We start from the raw sequence: 23,578 nt of genomic DNA, 5'->3' as shown, positions 1-23,578 counted from the left end.
GAACCGTGCCCACATAGTCCACTCTAGCCACAACACAAGAGTTATACGCCTTCGATCATGTACCTTTCATATTAAGAAAAAATAAATTTCTACTTCCCTTACACTTTATTACTACGCATTTTATTTCTACAGTCTTAGATCCTAAAGCCCACATGCTACCCCTACTAGGGAACTATCAAGCCCACGGGCTACCCCTACTCGGGAGATGTTGTCTTACAAAAATTCGGACGACCCGGACTACCGAATCCTGAAGGCACCAAGCCTATTAGGCGGTGCCCGAATATGAAAGGCTACGGCCACCCTAAAAATGGCTCGGAGACGTCCAAGTCCATAATTAGAAAGTAAGGCCCTTACTAAAACTCGAATCCTTTCAAAAGATTACCCTCGGCAAAGTCATCGTCTCAGATACTTAAGTATCTTAAAGGTCTTCGGTTTTATCGAAGACTCGAAGCCACAAGTAATCCAGAGTCTTCATCGGAATCGCATGGGCCTCCGAAGAACGGATGCTCTAGACTACATTTGATTTTATTCTAATGCATTAAAAATGATGCACAAATAAAAAACTGCAAGTAGATGCTGAAAAGATATGATATTACCCAAATGCAAAATTTTATATATTAAAAAAAAAATATTTACAAAGGCACGATAAAATGGCCTCAAAATAAATGTAAAAGAAAATACTCAAAAGAAAAATCAAAAAAGAACTAAGGCATTTACGCCTCGTCTTCACCAGGGCTCAACTCATTGCCAGAACCGTCGAAACCCTCAGAACCTTAGGGACCCTCAGGCTCGTAGAGTTCCTTTGCCTCGGCCTCAAGTATCTTGGCATCCTCAATCTTGGCCGACAAGTCAAAACCTCGGGCATGGATTTCTTCGACGGTCTCTCTACGGGATAACCACTTTATGTACTCGATCTTCGTCTTTAAGCGAGCCTTGGCTACCACCACATTAGCCTTATACTGGGCCAATATTTCCTTGACGTCAGAAGAGGTTGCATCCAATTTGAAACTTAGTACGACATATTCTTGTCTTGGGGAATCCCGTTCCGTGACGGTCGAGCTCAGTTGTGCCCGAAAATCATCATTTACCTGAGACCACTTATCGGCTTTTTCCTTTGCCACACAAAATTGGTTCTCGACCGATGCCAGCTCCATTTTTGTAGCCTCTTTCTCCGAAGCCAGCATGTTCATCCTGCCCTTCCACGCCTCGATCATGGCCTTGACCTCATCCATCTTATCCCGAAGCTGGTCGATCAGGTTTATCTTCTCTTGGACCTTCGAAGTTGTGTTGTTAGTCACCACAACTAGCTTCTCGTTTTTAGACTCAAAGATCTTTATCTTCTCAACCAGTTCAGTGTGTTCCCGCTTCAAGGTCGTGGCCTCCTTCTGGGACTTTTCCAGTTTGGTTCGGAGAGTCGGGAGGTCCTTGAGGGCTTCGTCTTGCTGCTCACTAAGAGCCCTGTACATGTCATTCTTCAAGTCTTGCTCTTTGAGCTCGAACTCGACCTGCCTGATCTCCAAGCGGGACCGGAGGAAGCTTTCATGATGAAGTACTGAAACTTGAAAAATGATGAAGTTATTAGAGCACATCAAAAACCAAGTAAGATTGACAAAGGGGTACAAAGGGCAGACGTCTTACCGGGTTCAGTAACTGTTGCACCTCGTTGAAGAGGCTCGATGTGCCTACTTCATTCATCTTTCTCTGGTCCTCCTCGGTCACCAGGCATCAAAGGTAGCTGGCTACGCCCACCGGAGCAGACAAGACCCGGGCGTTCGCCGTGATTATAAGAACGACCATTCTCTTGCGCTCGGGGTCCATGCTCGGAGCAGTAAATTGCTTCACTAATTTTGGGCTCGAACTCGGCTCTCCTTCCCTCGATGGAACACCCTTTTTGGGGAGCTCTAGGTGACCAAGACCAAAAGCGTCCTCCAGTTTGGCCATATCCATGTCGTCAAATGACGTGCTGAAGGTATCATCTGGGATCTGCACCATCTCGCTTGATTTCTCTTTGCCCGCCTGGCCTCTTAGAGCATGGACTCAGTGTAGGAGGGTGTTTCCACGATGTCAATGACACCAGTTTCCTTCATTGGGATGGGAGTGGATTCCCGAGAGGCCGCATCCTCCGTCTCTTCCTCTAGTTCCCGAGCTAGTGAGGGATCGACCTCATGGTCGTCTTTATCGAGTGCTGCCTGCTCCCCCTCGTTAAGGGTCGACCCATGAGCAATGAAAAAGTCATCGTCCTTGTGCTTATCCCTGAGCCGGTAGAGGGAATCAGAGTCTGGTACCCTGGACCTTGTGCTCTATTTGATTTTTCGGACTCGGATGGTCACTTTCTTCTTCTTCGCCTCGACATCCGGGGAACTCGAGGACTTTCTTTTCTTCTTCTTTTTGTCCTCCTTTGCGGCACCCGGGGCTGTCCCAATGCGGAGGGTTCGGCAAGCGAGGATGGATCCTCTTCCTCATCCAACGTCCTGAGTTTGGTGGTCTTGGGAAAAACTGTAAGAAAAAAGAAGTCTTAGCAATGTGTAAGCTAAAAGCATGAAAGAAATTATTCAGGAAGGAATCTCACCATGGGAACAAGCCTCCCATTTGGGCTTCAAGAGCTTATGCCATGCGCGCTCGGAGTATGTCATCTGTTTGCAGATCCCCTCGATCCACTCCTTGAAGCGGGGAACTGGATTAGGAACTCGGTAAACAGTTGCACAACGACAAACACAAGCAATGAGAGAAAGAATAAAGGGAAATCACAAATACTCGCGAAGGAAAAAAATTACGGGGATGCGTTCCATTTCTCAGGGAACGACAAGAATTCGGAAGGTATGAGGTCTTCGATTTTAACCTGAACGAACTTCTCCTGCCAGCCTCAGTCTCGGTCCTCGTCGATGCTCGAAAACAAATCCTTGCTTGCTCGGCGAACGAGCTTGATCATCCCCCCTCGAAAGATTCGGGGACTGTATAGGCAAAGCAGATGGTCAAGGGTGAACCGAGGCGCTTCGGTGTTGTTCACGAAGTGTCGTAAAAGGATTATGATCCTCCAAAAAAATGGATGAATTTGCCCAAGGCACACCTCATGCCTTTTGCATAAGGCAAGGACTATGGGGTCCACCAGGGCGAGCATGAAGGGGTAAGTGTAAACACTTAAATACCCCTCCACGTGAGTAGTGATGTCGTCATTGGGCCCGGGGATGACCACTTCCTTACCCTCCTAGTTACAGTCCACCCAGATTGTGGGTAGTGTTTCCTCAGTAACGGAGCATATATACCTCATTGCTCCCTCACCTCGGTCATGTTGGCTAGAGGTTTTCTCGACATTGAAATCATTCCCTATAGAGCAGCCCACGGGTACGAAGCTCTTCAAGGGGGGCTCCTGAGCCACCTCGGGAACGGCCACCTCGGTATCTGTGGCCGGGCTGGAAGATGAAGGAGCAGTTTGTTGAGGCACTGACTTGGAAGTTTTTGTCATCGTAATCTTTTAAATATGAAGGTTTGAAGAAAGAATATGAAGATTTGAAGATGGGATGAAGGTATGAAGGTCTGGGTTGAAGATCCAAAGAGAATGTATGAGGATTGAAGATGAAGATATGAAGGTTTAAGGAGCAATGTATGGAGATTTGGAGGAGTTAAAAGCAATTAGAGAATTCGAGGGTAAGTTCTAGAGTCGGAAAGTGGAAGAAGTGAAAAGGGATCAGAGCTTTTATAGAGAAAGAACAATCAATGCGCGACGTTTCGCATTCGAGGGCAGTCAATCAGTGGCTGACACGTGTCCGAAGTCAGAACGACGTGACTAATGGGATGTTTCGTTGGCCCGTTATCTCGGTTGTAACATACGAAGGAAGTAATCGGGGTTCATCTATCGCTTTCCATCATTTCGGTAAACCTACTCTCCGAAAAATGAGGGAACTATCTGTGTACGGGTAAAATCAGGGGTAATGCCTACCCCGATTTCTCGATGAGAAAACAGAGGGAGAGCACGAATGCACGAGACCCTTTGTATCTAGATCCAGGAAGGTTGAACGATGTGCCCGTCATCGGGTATGGTAAAGCGATGTGTCCCGGGCCAAGAATGGGTTCTAAGACCTCGGGAGACAGGGTGAACGGTTACGCGTGACGGATAGAGTGCCGCGATACTCGCATTCAACCGGATATCACGGCGCGGATCTTGCTCGATGTCGATTAAGGATCAGTAATTATTGGGAAAAGAAGATTTTTACCTTTTTTAGACTTATACTAAGGTTGAAACTCTCCTACTATATAAAGGGGAAGTTTTTTCTTTTGTAACACATATTGTAATACGTAAATCAAAGCAATAAAAGTTTATTTTGTACCTTTTGGATATTGTTAAGGTTTTTGCTCATTTGTCATGTTCTTCATTCACGATTGGGCTTGAACCGAGGGTCCAACCGAGGGTGAGGTCATTGGGCAGTCTAAGCTCAGGGTTGGCCATAATATTGCAATTGGTTAGAACGTTTATTTCATTTCTATTTTATTTATTTGATATTCTTAATTATTCATGTTAAATTAAACCACGTATCCTTAAAATCGCGTACAAATTTAATTGTTATCCAATTTTAGGGCAAACAAACTTTACATTGAATTGTTCATTGTTACTAATCAAATGACTCTGGATCAACAAGAGTATCATTTGCTTTTCACGTTAAACAGTCATAAATTGAATTGAGCATTCAAAAATGTAAAGTTTCACTAACAATTCGATAGTGTTTCTGTTCTACTTTAACATTTCTGCAATTACTTCATAAAATCTTGAATTATTTAGGTAAATTATAACTTTTAGAATTGGTAAAATTTGATCAAAATAAAACTAATTAAGACGTCAAAAATGCGACAAAGGAAACACAGCCTTTCCAGAATTTTTATTAGTCGGGGATATTTTTCTATCATTAGAGAGCAAGAGTGTGTCACCCAGTAAAAGTGATAGTACAAAAATGCCCCTGGAACTATTTAACAGCAAGTCGCAAATTGATTCGGCGACTTACCTGTTTAAACTTTTCGTCCCACAGTGCTTGTGATCGTGGCTCAATTACATTATGTTTGAATTGAAAGGGTATGATTTCTTATGTAAAATGTCATTTTGTTTTGATATTGCATGGGTTAAAATAGATTCATATTAAATACTAGTATAATAGAGCGACACGTGAAATCGGAGACAGACGAAAAGTGAGACATGTGGAAACCAAGACCGGGGCAGCAGCTTTGGTTGGCACCAGAAAGCCCCCGAAGGGAATATTGCTAACAAAGACAAACGAATGCCTGCCGCCCGATAACATTCAATGAAGAATATTCTGTAGTATTAAATACACAGTCCGTTATAGAGAATTATGACATTCATAGCCTGCCATTACACATTCTTCAATGGCCTCCATAATTGTCATTTAAGAGGGGCTTGATCCTAGGACCTTGCTATAAATAGTGATTTCAACAGCCATTGTAATGACACGAATTTTCTAACAAACTTATGCTACATATTATTCTAAGCTCAATAACACTTTATTTCTTGTCTATTGATATTATTATTATTGCCTTCGGAAGCTCTGCTCTCGGAACCAAGCTATATGTTGTCTTATCTCGATTTTAACGCTAAGTCTTGTATTTTTTTTTAATTTATTTATCATTTTGGGATCAAATCGATTCGCTTGTCTATAAACCACGTACAAATTCAACTGTACCGTTTTACGGGTAAACAGTTTGGCGCCCACCGTGGGCCTTAGACAGTTGCGTAATTGAATTGATCCTTGCATCTATTACTAACCTGTTTAAATTCTTTATTTCTTAGCGAAAAATCATAAGGACATGGTAGATAATGATGTCAACATTACACACAACGTTGAGGCATTAGGAAATACGCATTGACACGAAGGTTCGATCAGTGATACCCACAACGAGGAAGGTGTAGCCACACCGGTCCACGACGAGAAATATCCACAATACGTTCGAGAGGCAACTCCTGATGATGTTGAAGACGAGTGCGTTGTGGAAACGGTGAGAATCCTAAGGGAGCAACAAAGGGCTATTATAGGCCATCTCTCATGACAAGATCAGGTCATGACTGAGTTGAAGACAGCGTTGTCAGGTGCTTCCAACAACGTGAATGGAAGACGTCTGGTTCCTCTTGGTGCTCCCGTAAACCAAACATCACAAAGGGTTGATAACAACACCTCGAGGGGTGAGGTCGACTTCAACGAGGCCAGGGGGAACGACAGCGGATCTGGTAACAATAACGGGAAAGATCCCTTTAAAATTGAGCTCATCCTGTTTATGAGGAAAATAAATGCCCGAATGGAACAAATCCTGGGCGCACCGCCAGTGTTATAAGGACCGGACTCAAAGAAGTATACCCAATTGCCGCTCAGACCAACAGCGACACTAAAGTTAATCCGAAAGCGGTTCCAAATGCCAAGACATGCCGATATATGACGGGTCTTTGGATCCTCAGGAGCACATTGCCACCTATATAATGGCGGTGAAAGGAAACGACTTAGCTCCGCACGAGATTGAGTCGTTCTTGCTGAAGAAGTTTGGGGAGAACCTCACAAATGGGGCCCTGACATGGTATTCACTTCTACACGAGCACTTAATAGATTCCTTCATGCTGCTCGCAGATTCTTTTATCAAGGCCCATGCCGGGGCCAGGAAGATACAAACCCGAAAGGCCGACATATTCAGAATTTCTCAAGAAGAGTCTGAATTGCTGCTAGAGTTCGTGACCAGATTTCAAAAGGAAAGGATGATGTTACCGATCGTGCCAGACGAATGGGCAGCTGAGGCATTTACAAAAGGGCTGAATCTGAGGAGTTCTGACGCTTCCCGAAAATTGAAGGAAAGTCTGCTAGAGTTCTAGGCGGGCAGACATCCACAACCGCTACGAATCAAAGATAAGAATAGAGGATGACCAGCTCGGTTTCTCGGCATCAACCAAGGGTTGGGACCGAGAGAAGAATAAGGAAAAGTTGAAGGATGATTTCGACACAGATCGACGGTCTTCTAGAGGTCGGTTTTTGCCCTACGACAGGGCCGAAGGACGTGACATAGGCTTTCAATCAGCAAATAGGTTCTCTACCGATAGGAGTGCGTATCGTGGCCGGAATAACATATCGTTGCAGGACAAAGAGGTATCGAGCTCCCGGGATTCCACTTACCCCAGGCTGTCTGAGTATAGTTTAAACACCAGTGTGGTGGAATTGGTATCAGCAATGAGTAACATTAAGGAAGCATGATTCTCGAGGTCGATGAGATCCGACCCTAGTTAGAGAGATCCTAATCTAACGTGTGAGTATCATGGGACTAACGGCCATCGGACAGGGGACTGTCATCATCTGTGCGAGGAGGTGGCGACATTGTTGAAGAACGACCATCTTAGGAAGTTCTTAAGCGATCAGGCTAAGAATATTTACAGCCGCAACGGGGATAACGCGGAACCCTCAAAAGCAGGAGAAGATCCTCCTCGTCTAACGATCAACATAATTTTCGGGGCGAACGAGATTAATGGTGTAACTTTTTCGGACGCAAAAAAGATAAAGGTATTGGTGACCCATAGCAAGAGACTTCAGGAAGTCGCCGAGGACGATATCACCTTCACGGAGGAGGATGTAGATGAACTCCTGCTACTGCACAACAATTCCTAGTAATTTCTCTTAATTGTCTAGATTTAAAATTAAACGTGTTTTGGTAAACCGAGGATGTTCAGTCAATATTATCCAATAGAGAGTGCTAGAGTAAGCCAAGTTAACCAGAAGCATCATTTCATCCACAAAGCCCCTCGACGGGTTCAACTTAGCAAGTGTGACAACCCGATGGGAGATCCTGCTGCCCACAAACGTCGAAGGGGTCATGAAGACAACCCTATTTGAAGTAGTAGACGACGAAATTAGCTACAACATTATTCTTAGAAGACCATGGCTACACGAGATAAAGGTTGTGCCATCAACATACTATCAACTTTTAAAATTCCCAACCCCAGATGGAATTAAACAAATAAGAGGAGATCAACCGGCGGCAAGGGAGATGAACGCGATCTCGGTTTCCAGTAGCAAAGGGAAGGAACATGCAGCATAGAATAATAGGAGCCGACGCATGTTCCCGAGCCACACGAAGTCGACAAGGGGGAGGAGTCGTCAAAATCCTATTAGGTACCAAGATACTTTCAGGTACCAAAAGAGACAGAAGCAACCAAATCCACAGTAGAAGAACTCGAACAAGTCGCATTGTTCGAAAAGTTCTTTGAGAGGAAGTTCCACTTGGGGACATGATTAAACCCCGAGCTCAGGTCAGGATTTATAGAATTTCTTAAATTTAATGTGGACTATTTTGCATGGTCGCATGCGGATATGACAGGTATTTTGCCAGAAGTGGTCTTGCACAAATTAAGCCTTGATCTGAACATCCCTCCAGTAAAGCAGAAGAAACATCATATTGCCGAGGTCAGAAACAGGTTTGTCAAAGAAGAGGTAACTCGATTGCTTGATATCAGTTCAATCCGGGAGGTAAAGTATCCTGACTGCTAGCTAACATAGTAGTAGTTCTGAAAAAGAATTATAAATTTCGCATATGCATAGATTATAAGGATCTGAATAAGACGTGCCCAAAGGAGTCATTCCCATTGCCAAACGTTGATCAAATGATTGATGTGACGTCCGGTCACAAGTTGATGAGTTTCCTCGATGCCTATTCCGGGTACAACCAAATCAAAATGAACCGAAGGATTAGGCAAAAACTTCGTTCATAACGAACTTTGGGACATATTGCTATAATGTGATGCCTTTTGGGCTTAAGAACACCGGAGCCACTTATCAGAGGATCGTGAACAAAATATTTGAAAAACAAATAGGAAAAACAATGGAAGTTTACATAGATGATATGCTGGTTAAGCCTTTGAACGCAGGTGATCATCTTAAACACCTCCAAGAAACCTTTGACATCCTAAGGAAGCACAACATGAAGCTTAACCCCGAACAATGTGCATTCAGAGTCAGCTCCGGTAAGTTCTTGGGTTTTTTGGTGTCACAAAGGGGGATCGAAGTCAATCCGATAAAATTAAATCCATTGAGGACATTCCCGAGCAACTATTAAATATGAAAGAGGTTCAGAGGTTAACAAGAAGACTAGCTGCTTTAAGCAGGCTCATTTCCCGGTCTTCAGAAAAACGTCATCACTTCTTCTCACTTCTGAAAAAGAGGAACAACTTCGAATTGACTCTGGAATGCCAGCATGCTTTGAAAGATTTGAAAAGGTATTTATCGAGCCCTCCGTTACTATCAAAACCGTAGGAAATCGAATAGTTGTTGATTTACTCAGTAGTCTCGGAGGTAGCGGTAAGTGTCGTTTTAGTCCGTGAAGATGAAGGTACGCAATCTTCTATTTATTATATTAGTAAAATTTTAACGGGAGCAGAAACTCGCTATCCACACCTCAAAAAATTGGCCTTAGCTCTTGTAGTCGCCGCTCAAAAGCTTAAGCCTTATTTTCAATATCACCTGATAGCCGTGGTGACAACCTTTCCCTTGCGAAATATCCTTCACAAACCTGAATTATCAGGTCGACTATCCAAATGGCAATCGAAATGAGTGAATTTGACATAGAGTATAAACCTAGGACTGCGATCAAGTCATAGGTTTTGGCCGACTTTGTGGCCGATTTCAGTCCTGGACTGCTGCCTTTGGCCACTAAAGAAGTGTTGATGGTGTCGAAATCGACATCGAGAGTCTGGACCTTGTTCACGGATGGAGCTTCCAACGTAAAAGGGTCCAGGCTCAGGGTATTACTAATCACGCCCTCGGGAGAAACCCTGAGGTAGGCCATAAAAATTATTCCCTTGACTAACAATGAAGCCGAGTATGAGGCTTTGATTGCATGACTTAAACTAGCCCAGGGATTGGACTCTGAGGTCATTGAAATCAAATGCGATTCCAATTGGTAGTAAATCAGGTATACGGAATCTTCGACACCAAAGAGGAGCGCGTGCAGCAAAATGTCGTGAAATTCAAGACTTTGCTCGCATGGTTCAGGGAATGGTCAATCACCCATATCCCGAGAGAAGAAAACGCAAAAGCAGACGCACTGGCCAATCTGGGCTCGTCCACGAAAATGAAGGGACCAAACTCCGGTACGGTAGTGCAGCTTATGCATTTGGTGTTAGATATGGATGGTTATTATGAAGTACACTCGACCAATTTGGTCTGGGAGTATAGAAATGAGATCATCGACTATCTTGAGCACGGCACACTACCCCGAAGATCCCAAGGCATCACGGGCGCTACACACTAAAGCAGCCCGAAACTGCTTCAAGGGAGGCCAATTGTATAGAAAGTCTTTCCGAGGCTCGTTGGCCCGATGTTTAGGAGCCTCCGAGGCTAATTATGTCATGAGAGAAGTTCATGTAGGAATATGTGAAAATCACTCGGGTGCGGACTCGTTGGTATTAAATCTAATTAGGGCAGGTTACTATTGGCCTCGGATGGAACAAGACGCTAAGACATTTCTTCAGAAATGCGACAAATGTTAATGCCACGCGCCATTGGTGCGTCAGCCAGCAGAACCATTACATTTGGTATTGTCGCCCTAGCCATTCATGGAATGGGGGATGACATAGTCGGTCCGCTGTCGCCGGCTCCCGGTAAGGTAAGATTTCTTTTGATTATAACTCACTACTTTTCTAAGTAGGTCGAAGAAAGTCCTTACCAGAAAATCGACGAGCGCAAAGTGGTCGATTTCCTGTGGGAAAATATAACTGCAGGTTCGGGATACCAAATGAGATAGCCTGCGACAACGGGCCACAATTTATAGGCGCAAAGGTCAAAAAATTCCTTGAAGATTTAAAAATCAAAAGAATCACATCTTCGCCATACCCTCCGAGTGCAAACAGCTAAGCGGAATCGACAAACAAAGTGATTATTCAAAATCTCAAAAAGAGATTGGAAGCAGCCAAAGGCAAATGGCCCGAAGAGTTGCCGGGAGTGCTATGGGTGTACCGAACAACGGCCAAATCAAGGACGGGAAAGATGCCTTTCTCTCTCGTATATGGAGCAGAAGCCCTGATCCCGGTGAAATTGGGAGAACCTACCATGAGATACTTCTGGGTGGATGAAGAAGCAAACAACGAAGCATTGTTTGTCAGAATGGAGCTGCTCGACAAACACAGGGACTTGGTGCATATAAGGATGGCGACCCAAAAATAAATAATGGAAAGATATTATAATCGAAGAGTCAATCTTCATTATTTCAAAGTGGGAGACTTGGTTTTAAGGAAAGTGACTCAAAATACTCGAGAGCTCAATGCAGGAAAGTAGGGTCCAATGTGGGAAGGCGCCTACTGGGTTTCAGCTGTCACCGGGAAAGGATCATATGAACTGAAAAATCAATACGAAGTAAAATTGTCGAGCAACTGGAATGTGGCACACCTCAAAAGGTATTATTGCTGAGGAACATCGCCTATACTGAAAGTATGTGCTGCACTGTTTTCCATTCATCTAGTTTTTGTCCCAATTGGGTTTTTCTGGCAAGGTTTTTAACGAGGCAGCAACAGAAAGCATACTACGAAGGAAGCACCATAAGCAGAAATAATTCCTTTAAACGATAAGGCATGGAAACAATGAACCACTACGAGACGATTTGATATAATCTTTTGCTCGGTAGCAAAGTTCCTACCGGGAAATAAAGCTTGCTATCGGACCAAAGATTATCTGACCGCTCACGAGTACAAGCCACTGGGGGTGGTTGGATAATCTTTGGCTTTATAACAAAGTTCTTAACGGGAAATGAAGCTTGCTATCGGACCAAAGATTATCCAACCATTCGCTAGTGGGATCGTCAAAGGAACAAGACTTCCAGTGTTCAAATTCCCATTCTTCGCATTTGAACAATGGGGGGAATGATATGAGAATATGGCAACATGACTGCCACATAAACCAGGATTACGAAATTTGAGAATAAAGATATATCATCGGGACCGGGGACTGCACGGCTAGCCCCGTAGAAACAAGTTGTACAAATTAGCCATAAGTAATGACAATTTCTTTTCAGCATAACGAATGCTTATGCACTTTTGAAAATGGAAGGAATAAAGTAAAGTCCTTTTATTTTTATCTTGTTTCTTGCCAAACGATGAATTAATTTTATCATTTGAAAGTTAATCAAGTACAATAAATGCTAGTGCTGGAATGAATAGGATATGTCCTCTTCAAGAGCAATGTAAACATAAAAGTGCCTTGTCTTATGAAACCCTCACAGCAAAGGGTTGGTTCCAGAAGAATTTATGCCCGAAATCCAAATACTAACGAGGGAAAATGCACCCAAAGCCTTGCATAACTCGACGCAAAAAAGAATAGATGCTTAAACGAAAAAAACACTTTTATATAACAAACGTGCCAAGCAGCACAAGTACAAAAGTATGAAACAAAAAACAAAGGGGAAAAAAAGCAAAAAACTAAACTACTGCGCCTAGAACCCGAGGGAAAAGAAGCGTTTGCGCCCCTAGGAGGAGTAGGTGGATCTGCCACCGGATAGGGATCTTGACCTTCATCATTATCCCTTTCAATTTCTTCCTCAGTTCCCGAGAACTCAGAACCGGAACCAGAGGAGTCAGTTGCATCAGGTTGAACCGGGAGGCCCGTTCGGGCAATTGACTCCAGCTCACGGGCATTGGCGATCTCGGAATCAAAATCAATGATGCCCGCTTTGGCCTCCTCCAAGGTTTTTCTCCTCATGCTATACATAGAATATATTTTTTCAACTATGAGGGAATCAGCTCGGCGCTGAAGTTCTGACTTAAGCTGATCAACCTCGGTCGAAAGGCTATTCCGCTCGGATCTTGTGGCCTGAAGGCTGAGATCAAGGTCACGGATAGTGGAGTTATAAACTCTATTATGCTCCATGACCCTCTTATACTTCTCTTCCATCTAGGGCACGCTTTTCCTCAGTAACAGCAGCTTCTTTAGCTTTGGAATTCAAGGTTGCCTCCAAATTATTCAACCTCTCAGTAGAGGCATCCTCACGCTCGGCAGCAGCAAGAACAACATTTTGAACCTCAGACCATTTTTCCTTGACCTCTTGAAATTGTACCTTTAACAGGGCGGCCTCTTGGATGAGGGTCACTACTTCTTGCTCAATCTGCTGCAACTGAGCCTCTAACTCAACGACTTCGACAGCTTATGCTTCCAGTGTCGGGAGGTGGGTAACAATTTGATCCCGCTTTACCAACAGTTGATCCCGCTAAGCCAAAAGTTGATCCCGCTCGGATATAAGTTTTTTTTTATCGAGGATAAACTTCTAAAGGCCCTCGGAAGCAAGGAAGTTAGCCTGCAAAGCAAAAACTCAAATCAGAAATCCTGTCATAACAAGACAAGAAGAAGAAATAGAAGGAACAAATATCATACCATTGCTGCTTTGTGCATGACGTTGTTTACCATATACTCCCCCGAAAGAGAGTGTATTTTCTTCTTATCTTTCTCTGAAGCCAGTGACTTCATGTAATTGGCAAGTTCCACCGGCCCGGACAGCAGATCGCACTCTGTAGAGACCGAGAGGGAGACGCTCCTCCTCCTCTGAGGATCTACAGAAGGGGGTGAATAGTTATACCTCAAATTCCCATGGTCTATGGGCTGGGGAGGGGAAACATCCTCCTCCCGGGTGTCTGCGGCCGGTGGGGATGATGTAGAAGTTGCTGGTGGTGAATGCATGATTGGCGAAGAAGGAGATGAAGTTGATGGCATTGTGGGTTAAGAAGAAGCTGCGGCAAAACCAGTGCTAGTTATTGGTTGCTCATCAACAGAAAATGGAAGAGGTCTGGTACACAACCTCACAGTACCGGGAGCAGCGATTGGGGCTCAGAAGCGAGAATTGGCATCCTCCATTATAACACACTCTCCCCAGAGCCCTTGAACGTCGTCCTTGGTTGGTGTTATTAGCTCTTCTTGAGCATTCTGTTGAGCTGATGAAGGTCGTCGTCTCCTCTGTGGGGAAGCCCCTTCATCACTGGTTCCCTCGTCATCGTCCATCACCACAGTGGCTGCGGCTGGCTCGGGTGCAGCATTCTTTACCCTTTTATTTTTACCCTCCGCCGTAGAGGAACATAGCCTTTTTGTTGCTTGTTCTCCAGACGGGGACTTAAAGAGGAAGCACCTACACCGAAAACAGGTCCGATGGCGCCCGTTCGGGTGAAAGCCTCCTACAACAACCTCGCCGCATCTGCGAGATCAGCCAAAACGTCCTCCTCGGGGACGGTAATAGAGCCCTGCGGGAGACCTGAATTCAACGAAAAGAGATGTTAGCCAATTTTCTTATACGTGAGGTAAAAACAAGGTTAGTTCGAGAATCAATTTACCATGATTTTTGGCCTTCCACCCGTATTTGAGGGCCAGTTCTTTCCACCGGCGGGTCTCAGGCGTGGCAATATCTAAAATCTTCTGGACCCACTGGTCCAAGCCTTCAACCCTTGGTGGTATCCACCGAGTTGCTGAAATAATGCAAAGAGAAGGATCAGTAACAGCATGAAACAACCTTTAATTAGAGAAAAGGAAAATGTTGAACTTACGTGTACGACTCCATGACTCAGGGAAGGATGGAATTGTGGCCGGGATGATATCCATGGTGGCAACTACATTGAATCGCTCCATCCAACCACGATCATTATCATCATCCATGTTGTTGAGCAAAGCATGGTGACCACGTTTGCTAAAGTTTATCACTCCCCTACGAAAATTTTGGGAGAGTAAAGGTTCATCATTCGATCCAGGGAGATTTCTTCCCCCGTCTCCTAGCATAGCCGCCGAACAGCCTACCATCCGTCACACATAAGGGCTCACATGTGCCGAGAAGACTTGATAACGGAAGCAAAACTCCAAGATTACGGGGTTAAGTCCCCCGCTCAATAAGAATGGGCCGAAAGTGGAGGGGTACGTGTAAATGTACGTAAAACACTTCTTAGGGAAAGGTACTCGCTCCGCCAGATCGGGAGCGATGATGTTCAAATCATAACAACCACAGTCTTCTTTCACAGCAGGAATGCTACAAGGACGAATGGAAGAAGGGTACACACCAAAAGCCCATGTGCGGGAGTTAGCAGAAGAAAACTTCTCTTCAAAGTTCTTGGCTGTGTTAAGCCTTCTGGGAATGATAGTGCTCACTGTAGGAGGGGCAGCATCATCAGTGTTTTCTTTATTTTTTGAAAAGCTTGAATTCTTGGAATAGGAGGCCATGGTTAGCAAAGCTCCCTTGCCGGAAAATGAATAGCTTTGCCGGAAAATTTTCCATTGAACTTTTCTTTTTCATTTTGACCCCATATCTTCACCTTGTTCCTCAAGCTCCTTCAATATTTTCACACCCAAATGCTGACCAATCCAACCAAACTATCTATTGAAATTGTGGCCAAGTTTTGCCAAAACAAAATCAGCAAATCCAGATTGAAAATTAGCATCAAGATTTCTGTTTGTAATTTTGAACAAAAGCAAAAGAACTGAGTTAGGATTATGGGGTGTGGATTTTCATTCAACCTTTACAAAAGGTGATTTTGAGCAGCCGTTCAAGAACTTTCCTATCAATGAGATTATCATCGATGGCAAGAATATGGGCTTCTTAGAATTCATAGGTGCGCACAAATTCAAATTCCTCCATCTTATCTTCCCTCCACCTCCGTGAAAACTCACTTTGTTTCTTGCCATGTCTCCTAATCACAAGTTTCCTTTTGAACTTGAAAAACAAACTCAACCCAAAAATATGTTTTGAAAGAACAAGTGGGAAAACAGAATTCTTTCAAGTTTTTGCAACACACAATAAAAGTCATAATAATTTCTTTGTTATTTCCAGAATACTGCCTTCGGGACAATCCAAAGAATTAATATAGCAAAAATGGGTGGGAAGGGGGAAAGAAGCAACGGCGTGGGGAGGGGAGAGAAATGATTTGTCGGAGAAGAATTATATCGGGGAGGGGAGAGGGTTTTCTGCTATTTTTGTTTTCTTTTTAATTACAATTGTCACATTTAAAGACAATTACACCTGCCAGGCATCTTTGTATTTTGGCAAACGGACTTAAATGGAATGTCTAAGTGAAAAGTGTTTGACAATTTTAAGTGGTTGTCGATATATTCTACCTAAAGCAAAAGTGAAATAACAATCTATGAACTGAAAAGAAATGAACATGAATAACTAAGACTTTTATCCATTCCAAAAGATAGAAGATTGCCTTTATGGTACCAGAATGAGCAGCAATATTGCTTTAATGCAAGTTTCAACTGTGAGAACTAAAAGCTGAAAAGCCAGCTAAAAATTTAATAATGCACTCATCTAGTTCTACACTAGTCATCTTCCCTAACAAGACAGCCCCCCGCGTCAAAGTTCATCTCAACACCAACAAAAATTCCTACCAAATATTGTTATGGTGGATCACACTGAGAGCCCTTGTGGAGCAGCAGGTGCAGCTGCCTTAGGCTTTGCCTTCTCGACCACAATGGCTTGTGTTGTAAGTACCATTCCTGCAACTGATGCTGAATTCTGCAATGCACATCTTGTCACCTTGGCTGGATCGATCACTCCAGCATCAACAAGATTCTCGTATTTGTCTGTCATCGCGTTATAACCCATCTCCCATTCAGCTTCCCTTACCTTCTCCACTACTACTTCCCCTTCAATTCCAGCATTTTGGGCTATCAAAGATGCTGGTGCTACTAATGCCTGCAAGAACAAATTGGTAGTTAACAGACGAAAAGAAGTAAAATTTACATTTACTTCATATTTCTACACACGTGTTATAGAATTAGCCCCGCCACCCACCCCAAAAACAAAAATGATCCTCCCTCGGTTTCATGTTATAATTCAATCTTTCATTTTTGGTCTGTTTCGAAAATAATGACATCTTGTATCTTTGGAAACTCTTTAACCTTCAATCTTCCATTTTACCCTTATGACATGCTCTTTTGTATATAACCGCAAAAATGTCAATAGCATATTTAGGACCATAAGTTTTAGGATACTTTTGGCATGGGCCAAAAATCTAGATATAGGAGTAATCATTAATAATTGAGCCCTCTTTACCCTTTGAATGATGTCAGCTCCCAACTTTTCATCTGCATCTTCGAGCTTGTCCTTAATGGCAGGGACATAAGTTGATAGATGAACAAAGGCAGCACCACCACCAGGTACTATTCCCTCTTCGATTGCAGCAAAAGTTGCATTCTTTGCATCCTCGATGCGAAGCTTGCGGTCCTCAAGCTCAGCCTCTGTAGCAGCTCCGACCTTGATGACGGCAACACCCCCAGACAACTTGGCGATTCTCTCAGCAAGTTTCTCGGAGTCATAAACCGAGTCTGTCTCGGACAACTCCTTTTTGAGCTGAGCAATCCTAGCCTGTATCTCGTCCTTCGATGCTGCATCAGCAATGATGGTTGTTGAATCCTTGGTAATGGTCACCTTTCTGGCAATTCCAAGTGCTTCAACTGGGGTACCCTCAATGAGCAGGCCCAGGTCAGTTGCTTGGTACTCAGCCCCTGAAATAATATCACAAATCTTACAGTCAGGAAATGTTCTGCCTTATAGATGCATTTTAGCAAAGAAAACAATCATTGCATCTGTCACGAAAGAAAAGGAAAGTACAACGAACAGTGTCCCAGTTTCTACCTAAAATTAAAACAAAATAAAATAAAATATAGGAACGGATGAAATTAAGGATTCAAGGAAACAAACAAGATATAAAGTTCTTGGTTTTAGCTCAGCATTAGTCTCTCTCTCTCCCTCACTAAAACACATAAAATCTTCCTCTTTTCTATCTTTTAACGGTTATGTTTGTTTCTATCAATTTGACAATCTAAACATCTAAATATGATAAGTGTGAATACTTGTTGAACAAGCTCTTCTAACTTATGTAAGACACAGAACAAATGGGAACCTGGAAACTAGTATACTCTCCATTATCATCAATATTTTATTTGAAGAGAAAGCTGAAGTTAAGTGAGTAGAGAAACCTGTCACAATGGCAATATCTTGCAGAAGAGCCTTCCTCCTTTCACCAAATCCAGGAGCTTTGATGGCGGCAACATTCAGTATACCCCGCAGCTTGTTCACGACAAGAGTAGCCAGAGCTTCCCCGGTGACATCCTCAGCAATAATGAGCAGAGGAGAGCGTAACTGAGTTGTCTTTTCCAATAGGGGGATAATATCCTTGATAGCCGAGATCTTCTGATCCGTAACTAAGACTCTAGCATTCTCAAACTCAACAATTAATTTCTCAGGGTTGGTGACAAATTGTGGGGAAATATATCCTCTATCAATCTGCAAGGAATGAAGCAAAAAATGTCAACAAAAACAACACTAAACCCACTGTCAGTAACAGACACTACAGAGAATATAGCATATTTGTTACATAGATACAAACCTCCATTCCTTCTTCAACATGAACAGTTGTCTCAAAGGAGGAGGATGACTCGATGGACAACACACCATCTGGACCGACTTTGTCAATTGCATCCGCAATCATGGTGCCAATGCTTTCATCATTTCCAGCAGAGATCGAAGCAATAGCTGGTCGAACAAAACAAATCGACAGACTAATCATTAGCATCATACACAGATGAATGATGGATAGTCTCTCAAAGAAAAGCATTAAAACATTACCTTTGATGTCATCACGACCTTTAACAGGTCTAGCCTTCTTTTCTAGCTCTTCAATCAAACCCAGTACAGTCTTGTCAATGCCCTTCTTCAAAGACACTGGATTTGCACCAGATGTAACACTCAATAGACCAAGTTTAATGATTTCGCGAGCAAGAACAGATGCAGTCGTGGTTCCATCACCGGCTGAATCGTTAGTTTTGCTTGCAACCTTCAAAGTATGCATTTCAAAGTTATTAAAAAAGAAATCAAGGAAATAAATTCAACAGTATGTAGCAAATCATGTACTAGAGGAAAGCGTATCCGGGGCAAAACCACTATGATCTTAAGTAAAAGAATTGACATAACAACCAACCTCCCTGATAAGGGCAGCGCCAGCATTTTCCATAGCATCAGGTAGCTCTATAGCACGAGCAATTGTAACTCCGTCATTAACCACCTTTGGGGTGCCATATTCATCCAACACTACATTCCTCCCTGTAGGAGAGTAAAATGTCTTCAGGAATTGCATTTATTTAGCACCAAGCATACAAAAGTATACTAACGGACTTGATCAAACAAGTGGATGAATATTGAAGATCCAAATCCCATCACATGAAATTGCAGTCCATGCTAGTTAAATCAAAGCTAGCAGAAACAGAAGATAAAGAATAGCATTCAAAAAATGTTCCAATAATATCTTGTATTGTACCACTTGGAGCAGGGAAATTCAGACATAACACACTAATGCTAGGCATAAGTCGGGCATTTTACCAAGAATTATCAGTAAAAGTTCATAAAAAATAAAATAAGTTTCTCCGCTTCACCTTCAACTGCACTAAGAATTCTTCTAAGGAATGAAACAACATTTTCCTTTAATTCTGCCGTGCCTGACAATATCATATGCCTCAAACTTATCTACTTTGGACCTACGAAATCGGAACGACATAACTAAAACATCCAAAGGGAGCTAAAATGTTGCTCCACAAAAACTTTCAGGCCACCAATTTTCTTCAATTCCAAGTATAAATTAAAAACTGACTAGAATTATGAGTATTTGTCATTCAAATATGTAACAGAACCCAAATATTGGTACTACAAAATATTGAAAAGACGAATAGGAAAGAGCAAACATTTACCCCTGGGACCAAGAGTGAGACCGACAGCATCAGCGAGCTTATCGATACCAGCCTGAAGGGCACTCCTAGATTTCTGGTCAAAGGCAATTTCTTTAGCACATGCCTTGACTACAAACCGGTTGTTCTTTGCATTTCTGTTGCTGAATTTATGTCCCTGCAATTGGTTGACCCTCCTGTTCTTCAATGCCCCCTGCATCGAACATCCAAATAAATAAACAGCAAATAAGCATATCCCAAAATTTAACACACAGTAGCTATAATGACTCAAAACTAGGAAGACCTATAATACAAATAACTCACATAGTAGCCAAAAGGACTCAAAGCAAAATCGCCCATACAAAAAGCAATTGTAAAAAGAACATCGATAGTAGCACCTAAGACTTAAAACAAGATGACCCTTATAAATAAATGGTACAATGAACTCTTAAACACGAATACAATAATCCATTTCAAGAAAGAATTGAACTTATATACACCAATAGTATAAAGAAATTATACACTATCAGGTCACCAAAAGATATTTTCAAGCAACCTTCCATAAAAAGTGTGGATTTGTATCATTGAATTTGTAATTTGTAACCTTTACCTGATAGTGTAAAATTCTTTACACCGTCGATTGATACTAGTAAACTCACCGGTATAAAGAGCACTTAATAATAGTAAGAAATACTCAAAATAACATGACCCATAAGAAGAAATGGCACAAACAACACACACAGTATCGAACAAAACTCAAAACAACAAGACCCATATAAAGAAATGATACAAACAAGAAATAGTAGCAAAGAAGGAACCTGTTTAGAAGGAGAAGGGATGATAGAGGCAGTGGAGATAGCATTAGCAGAAGCCATTAGAGGGTTTTAGGGGAGCTGCTGCTGCTTTGGGGAAGAAAGCCTTTGTTTTTGTGAGAGGATAAGGGGATTGGGTGGGTTTGGAGTGAAGAGTAAGAGAAGTTTGGTGAAGTATACGAAGAGAGAGTAGCTAGGGCTTAATATTGTTGTAATTTTGGAAGTATTATTGAGCAGTGAGTGAGGAGTTTCTAGAAGATTCTATCCGTTCCAGAACCGTTGAGAGAAAGCTAAGGGTAATTTAATTGTTTGCATCTCTTGGGCAAGACTTTGGATATTTAAGAAGAATTACCCAAATAGCCTCACGTTAAATCGCTTAAACTAAAAATAATCCATAGAAGTATAATTATATATAATAAATATATAATTTATGTATATGGGTAGTGATACCATATCGCCACTCGAAAAGTCTGCTACTTAGGAGTTAGCTAATGTGTTCTGAATTTTAGTTTTTTAGTTCAATTTTGCGAAATATTAATATCCTAAATTGTCCTGAAATTAAGATTTTTTGTTCAAATTTTTCAGAATAAAATAAGTAGTGATAAATCCCTAAATAGAAGCACTAAGAATGACTATTAGTAAAAGACACTTTTCTTTCTCAGGCTTTAATTTGGGCTACTTTAATCAATGGGCAGCCTAATCCTCTAATGTTTGTTGATATTGGTCCATATTTGATAGTGATAAAGCCCATTGTTATGACTCATGTTGAGCAGCTCATTTTATGGAGGAATCCCATGTTGAAGAACCTAATACTTTAAATTTTTGTGTTGACTAATCTTAGAGTACGCGTGTAACTTGTCTCAATGAATTACATATTTTATAGTGAAAATTATGTTCGAGTTAAAAATATAAAATTTTACAAAAAAAATCTTGAAAATAATAATTGTTGATCCTATTTAGCCAATTACTCGAGAAAGAAGAAATTCTACCCATAGAAGTTCTCAATTACTATATTCAACTTAATATTTTTTCAGTTTTACAATTTTATTATTTTAGTTTCACAAGTTGTCGTACTTTATTTTTAGTTGCAACAAGAACATATAACCTTTGGAGATTTAAGAGTTAACTAAGAAAAATTAGAAAGTTATATATTCCCAAGTTTATTCTGGAAGACACAAGTTAACTGAAATAAGAGGTCTATTCAAACTGTTCTTTATTTAACCAAAAAAATTATTGTAGAAATTATTCCCAAAATATTTAAAAAAATTACTATCACAAAATAGCATCCATTAATCTACTCTTTTTTTTCTAGAGAATTTTCTTTCTCCATCGAGAACCATGCATCTAGATTCTACATCAAATATTATCTTTTATTTCTACCAAGTTTTATGGACAATCAAATGTTGTCTTTTATTAGCTCATGGTTGTCATCGCTCAATCACATGTTTTCCACTAAGTGACTCCTTAGGGACCTTAGCGTACGATCTGGGTTGTTTTCCTCTCAATTTTGGATCTTAAAATCCAAAAAATATGTTTTCACAAAAGATCTAAACCTGTATCAGGAGTTTTTCATGGGTTGGTAAGGCGAAATGAGGCAACCCAATTGTCCATAGTCGTGCATTTGTCCTTCATGCCAGCTAGCATAATATGAAAAATAAATTTCTATTATTCTTCTTAAATCCGATGCACTAAGCTTGTGTTATCCGCGGGGTCGGGGAAAGGGTCGGACCACAGAATCTATTATACACAACATTACTCTGTATTTCTGTAAGAGGTTATTTTCACAGCTCTTATAATAATCACTTATAGCTTGTTATAAATAAATTTCTATGTTTATTCTACTAATCACTTTATAGCTTCTTACACATTAAACCAAAATAAATATAAAAATATACAGATCGGCTCATGAAAGTAAAAGATAATAAAATTTATTGTATATTTTTGCCCGTATAATGAATAACAAAAATAAAGAGATACAATAGAATAATACTACATTATTTATTTATTTTTAGCTAAATAGTAAATAGAATAGAAAAGGATACAGAAACTTTTTGTTCAAGTAACTCGGTATAGGTTGACAAATTTTTCATGCACAACCAAACAAAAAAAGAGAGCTATAGACCTTTTCTAGACTTTAAATATATTATGGAAAAACTTTCATGTTCAACGTTATACTTTTAAAAGGAGTTGATGAAATATATATAATATAAAATATAGGTCTTTAATATTATGAATATGAAATTAAGAAGATGAAGATAAGTTTCCCCCAAAAGTAAAAATAAAACGTAAGAAATTAACAAAAAAAAAAATTATATACGGAATTTTTTTATTGACTATAACTCTTTATCTAGTTCAATAAGAAAATATTTAATAACCAAAATTTTTAGTTAATTTTAAAGTGCTAGATATTAGGATAGTTAATTAAATTACAACTTTGTCTGATGTAAAACATATTTTAAAGGGTAAAAAAGGCGAACGGTATTTCACTAAGGGCATTAGTGCTTTTAATATTAGTATAAATAGAAGTTTTAGTAAATCTTCCATGTATGGGCTTCATTTATACATTTGGGGAAACTTTACAATATGGCCACTCCAAAAAATAATAACCCATAAAATATATTTTTTGTATTATAATTATTAATATACGAAAAATAATACATTATATTTTTTATATATTGATTAGCGGATGTAATTATATTTTGCCGACCGATCAAATATGTAACTTGCCCTAAACACTTCACCAACGAAATGCCAATTGCCAGGAGATGGCAACTCTTATTTTGCTGGTTAGAAAGATATCAAGGCGGATAGAGACCAGTTGTGGTTTATCCGCCGAATCTATTGAAGGCAACTTTTGAATCTTTTATTTAGATTTTAGGCACAGTTTAGCTAAATTGTTACAATTAAAATTGCAAAAGATAATTATTATTAGTCCAGATCCTACTCTGTGAGATTACACTAAGTTTATTATTATTGTTACTAGCGTGTATCCTATATCATAAGTATATAATTTTTAAAAAATTAGGTAACTATATTAAATAATTTATTTGAGTTATTGAACAA

At 41.0% G+C, this 23,578-nt stretch overlaps 2 protein-coding genes across 2 annotated transcripts; both read right to left on the bottom strand.

The window, feature by feature from the left end:
- Positions 1–773: 773 nt before the first annotated feature.
- LOC138902030 (uncharacterized) lies at positions 774–12,884 on the bottom strand. Its single transcript, XM_070189836.1, has 2 exons — positions 12,446–12,884; positions 774–1,552 (listed from the first exon to the last, which is right to left on the bottom strand). The coding sequence occupies exons 1-2, from the start codon at positions 12,882–12,884 to the stop codon at positions 774–776; spliced, it is 1,218 nt and encodes a 405-aa protein (XP_070045937.1).
- Positions 12,885–16,145: 3,261 nt separating this feature from the next.
- LOC104105671 (ruBisCO large subunit-binding protein subunit alpha) lies at positions 16,146–20,703 on the bottom strand. Its single transcript, XM_009614041.4, has 8 exons — positions 20,522–20,703; positions 19,728–19,917; positions 18,965–19,086; positions 18,613–18,820; positions 18,374–18,519; positions 17,964–18,270; positions 17,038–17,489; positions 16,146–16,677 (listed from the first exon to the last, which is right to left on the bottom strand). Exons 1-8 carry the CDS (start codon positions 20,576–20,578, stop codon positions 16,390–16,392), a joined length of 1,770 nt encoding a protein of 589 aa, XP_009612336.1. The 5' UTR covers positions 20,579–20,703; the 3' UTR covers positions 16,146–16,389.
- Between the last annotated feature and the right edge of the window lie 2,875 nt (positions 20,704–23,578).

The sequence above is a fragment of the Nicotiana tomentosiformis genome, chromosome 11 (genome assembly GCF_000390325.3).
Source record: "Nicotiana tomentosiformis chromosome 11, ASM39032v3, whole genome shotgun sequence".
Lineage (NCBI taxonomy): Eukaryota > Viridiplantae > Streptophyta > Magnoliopsida > Solanales > Solanaceae > Nicotiana > Nicotiana tomentosiformis.
This window is presented reverse-complemented; position numbering and strand designations above follow the sequence as displayed.

Coding starts and splice junctions, on each gene's coding strand:
- LOC104105671 (XM_009614041.4), bottom strand. CDS start 20,578: ATGGCTTCTGCTAATGCTATCTCCACTGCCTCTATCATCCCTTCTCCT. Junction 19,918..20,521: donor TCCCTTCTCCTTCTAAACAG/GTTCCTTCTTTG, acceptor TGTTCGATGCAG/GGGGCATTGAAGAACAGGAG. Junction 19,087..19,727: donor TCTCACTCTTGGTCCCAGGG/GTAAATGTTTGC, acceptor ACTCTCCTACAG/GGAGGAATGTAGTGTTGGAT.
- LOC138902030 (XM_070189836.1), bottom strand. CDS start 12,884: ATGGAGCATAATAGAGTTTATAACTCCACTATCCGTGACCTTGATCTC. Junction 1,553..12,445: donor TCCCTCGGGTTCTAGGCGCA/GTAGTTTAGTTT, acceptor TTCAAGTTTCAG/TACTTCATCATGAAAGCTTC.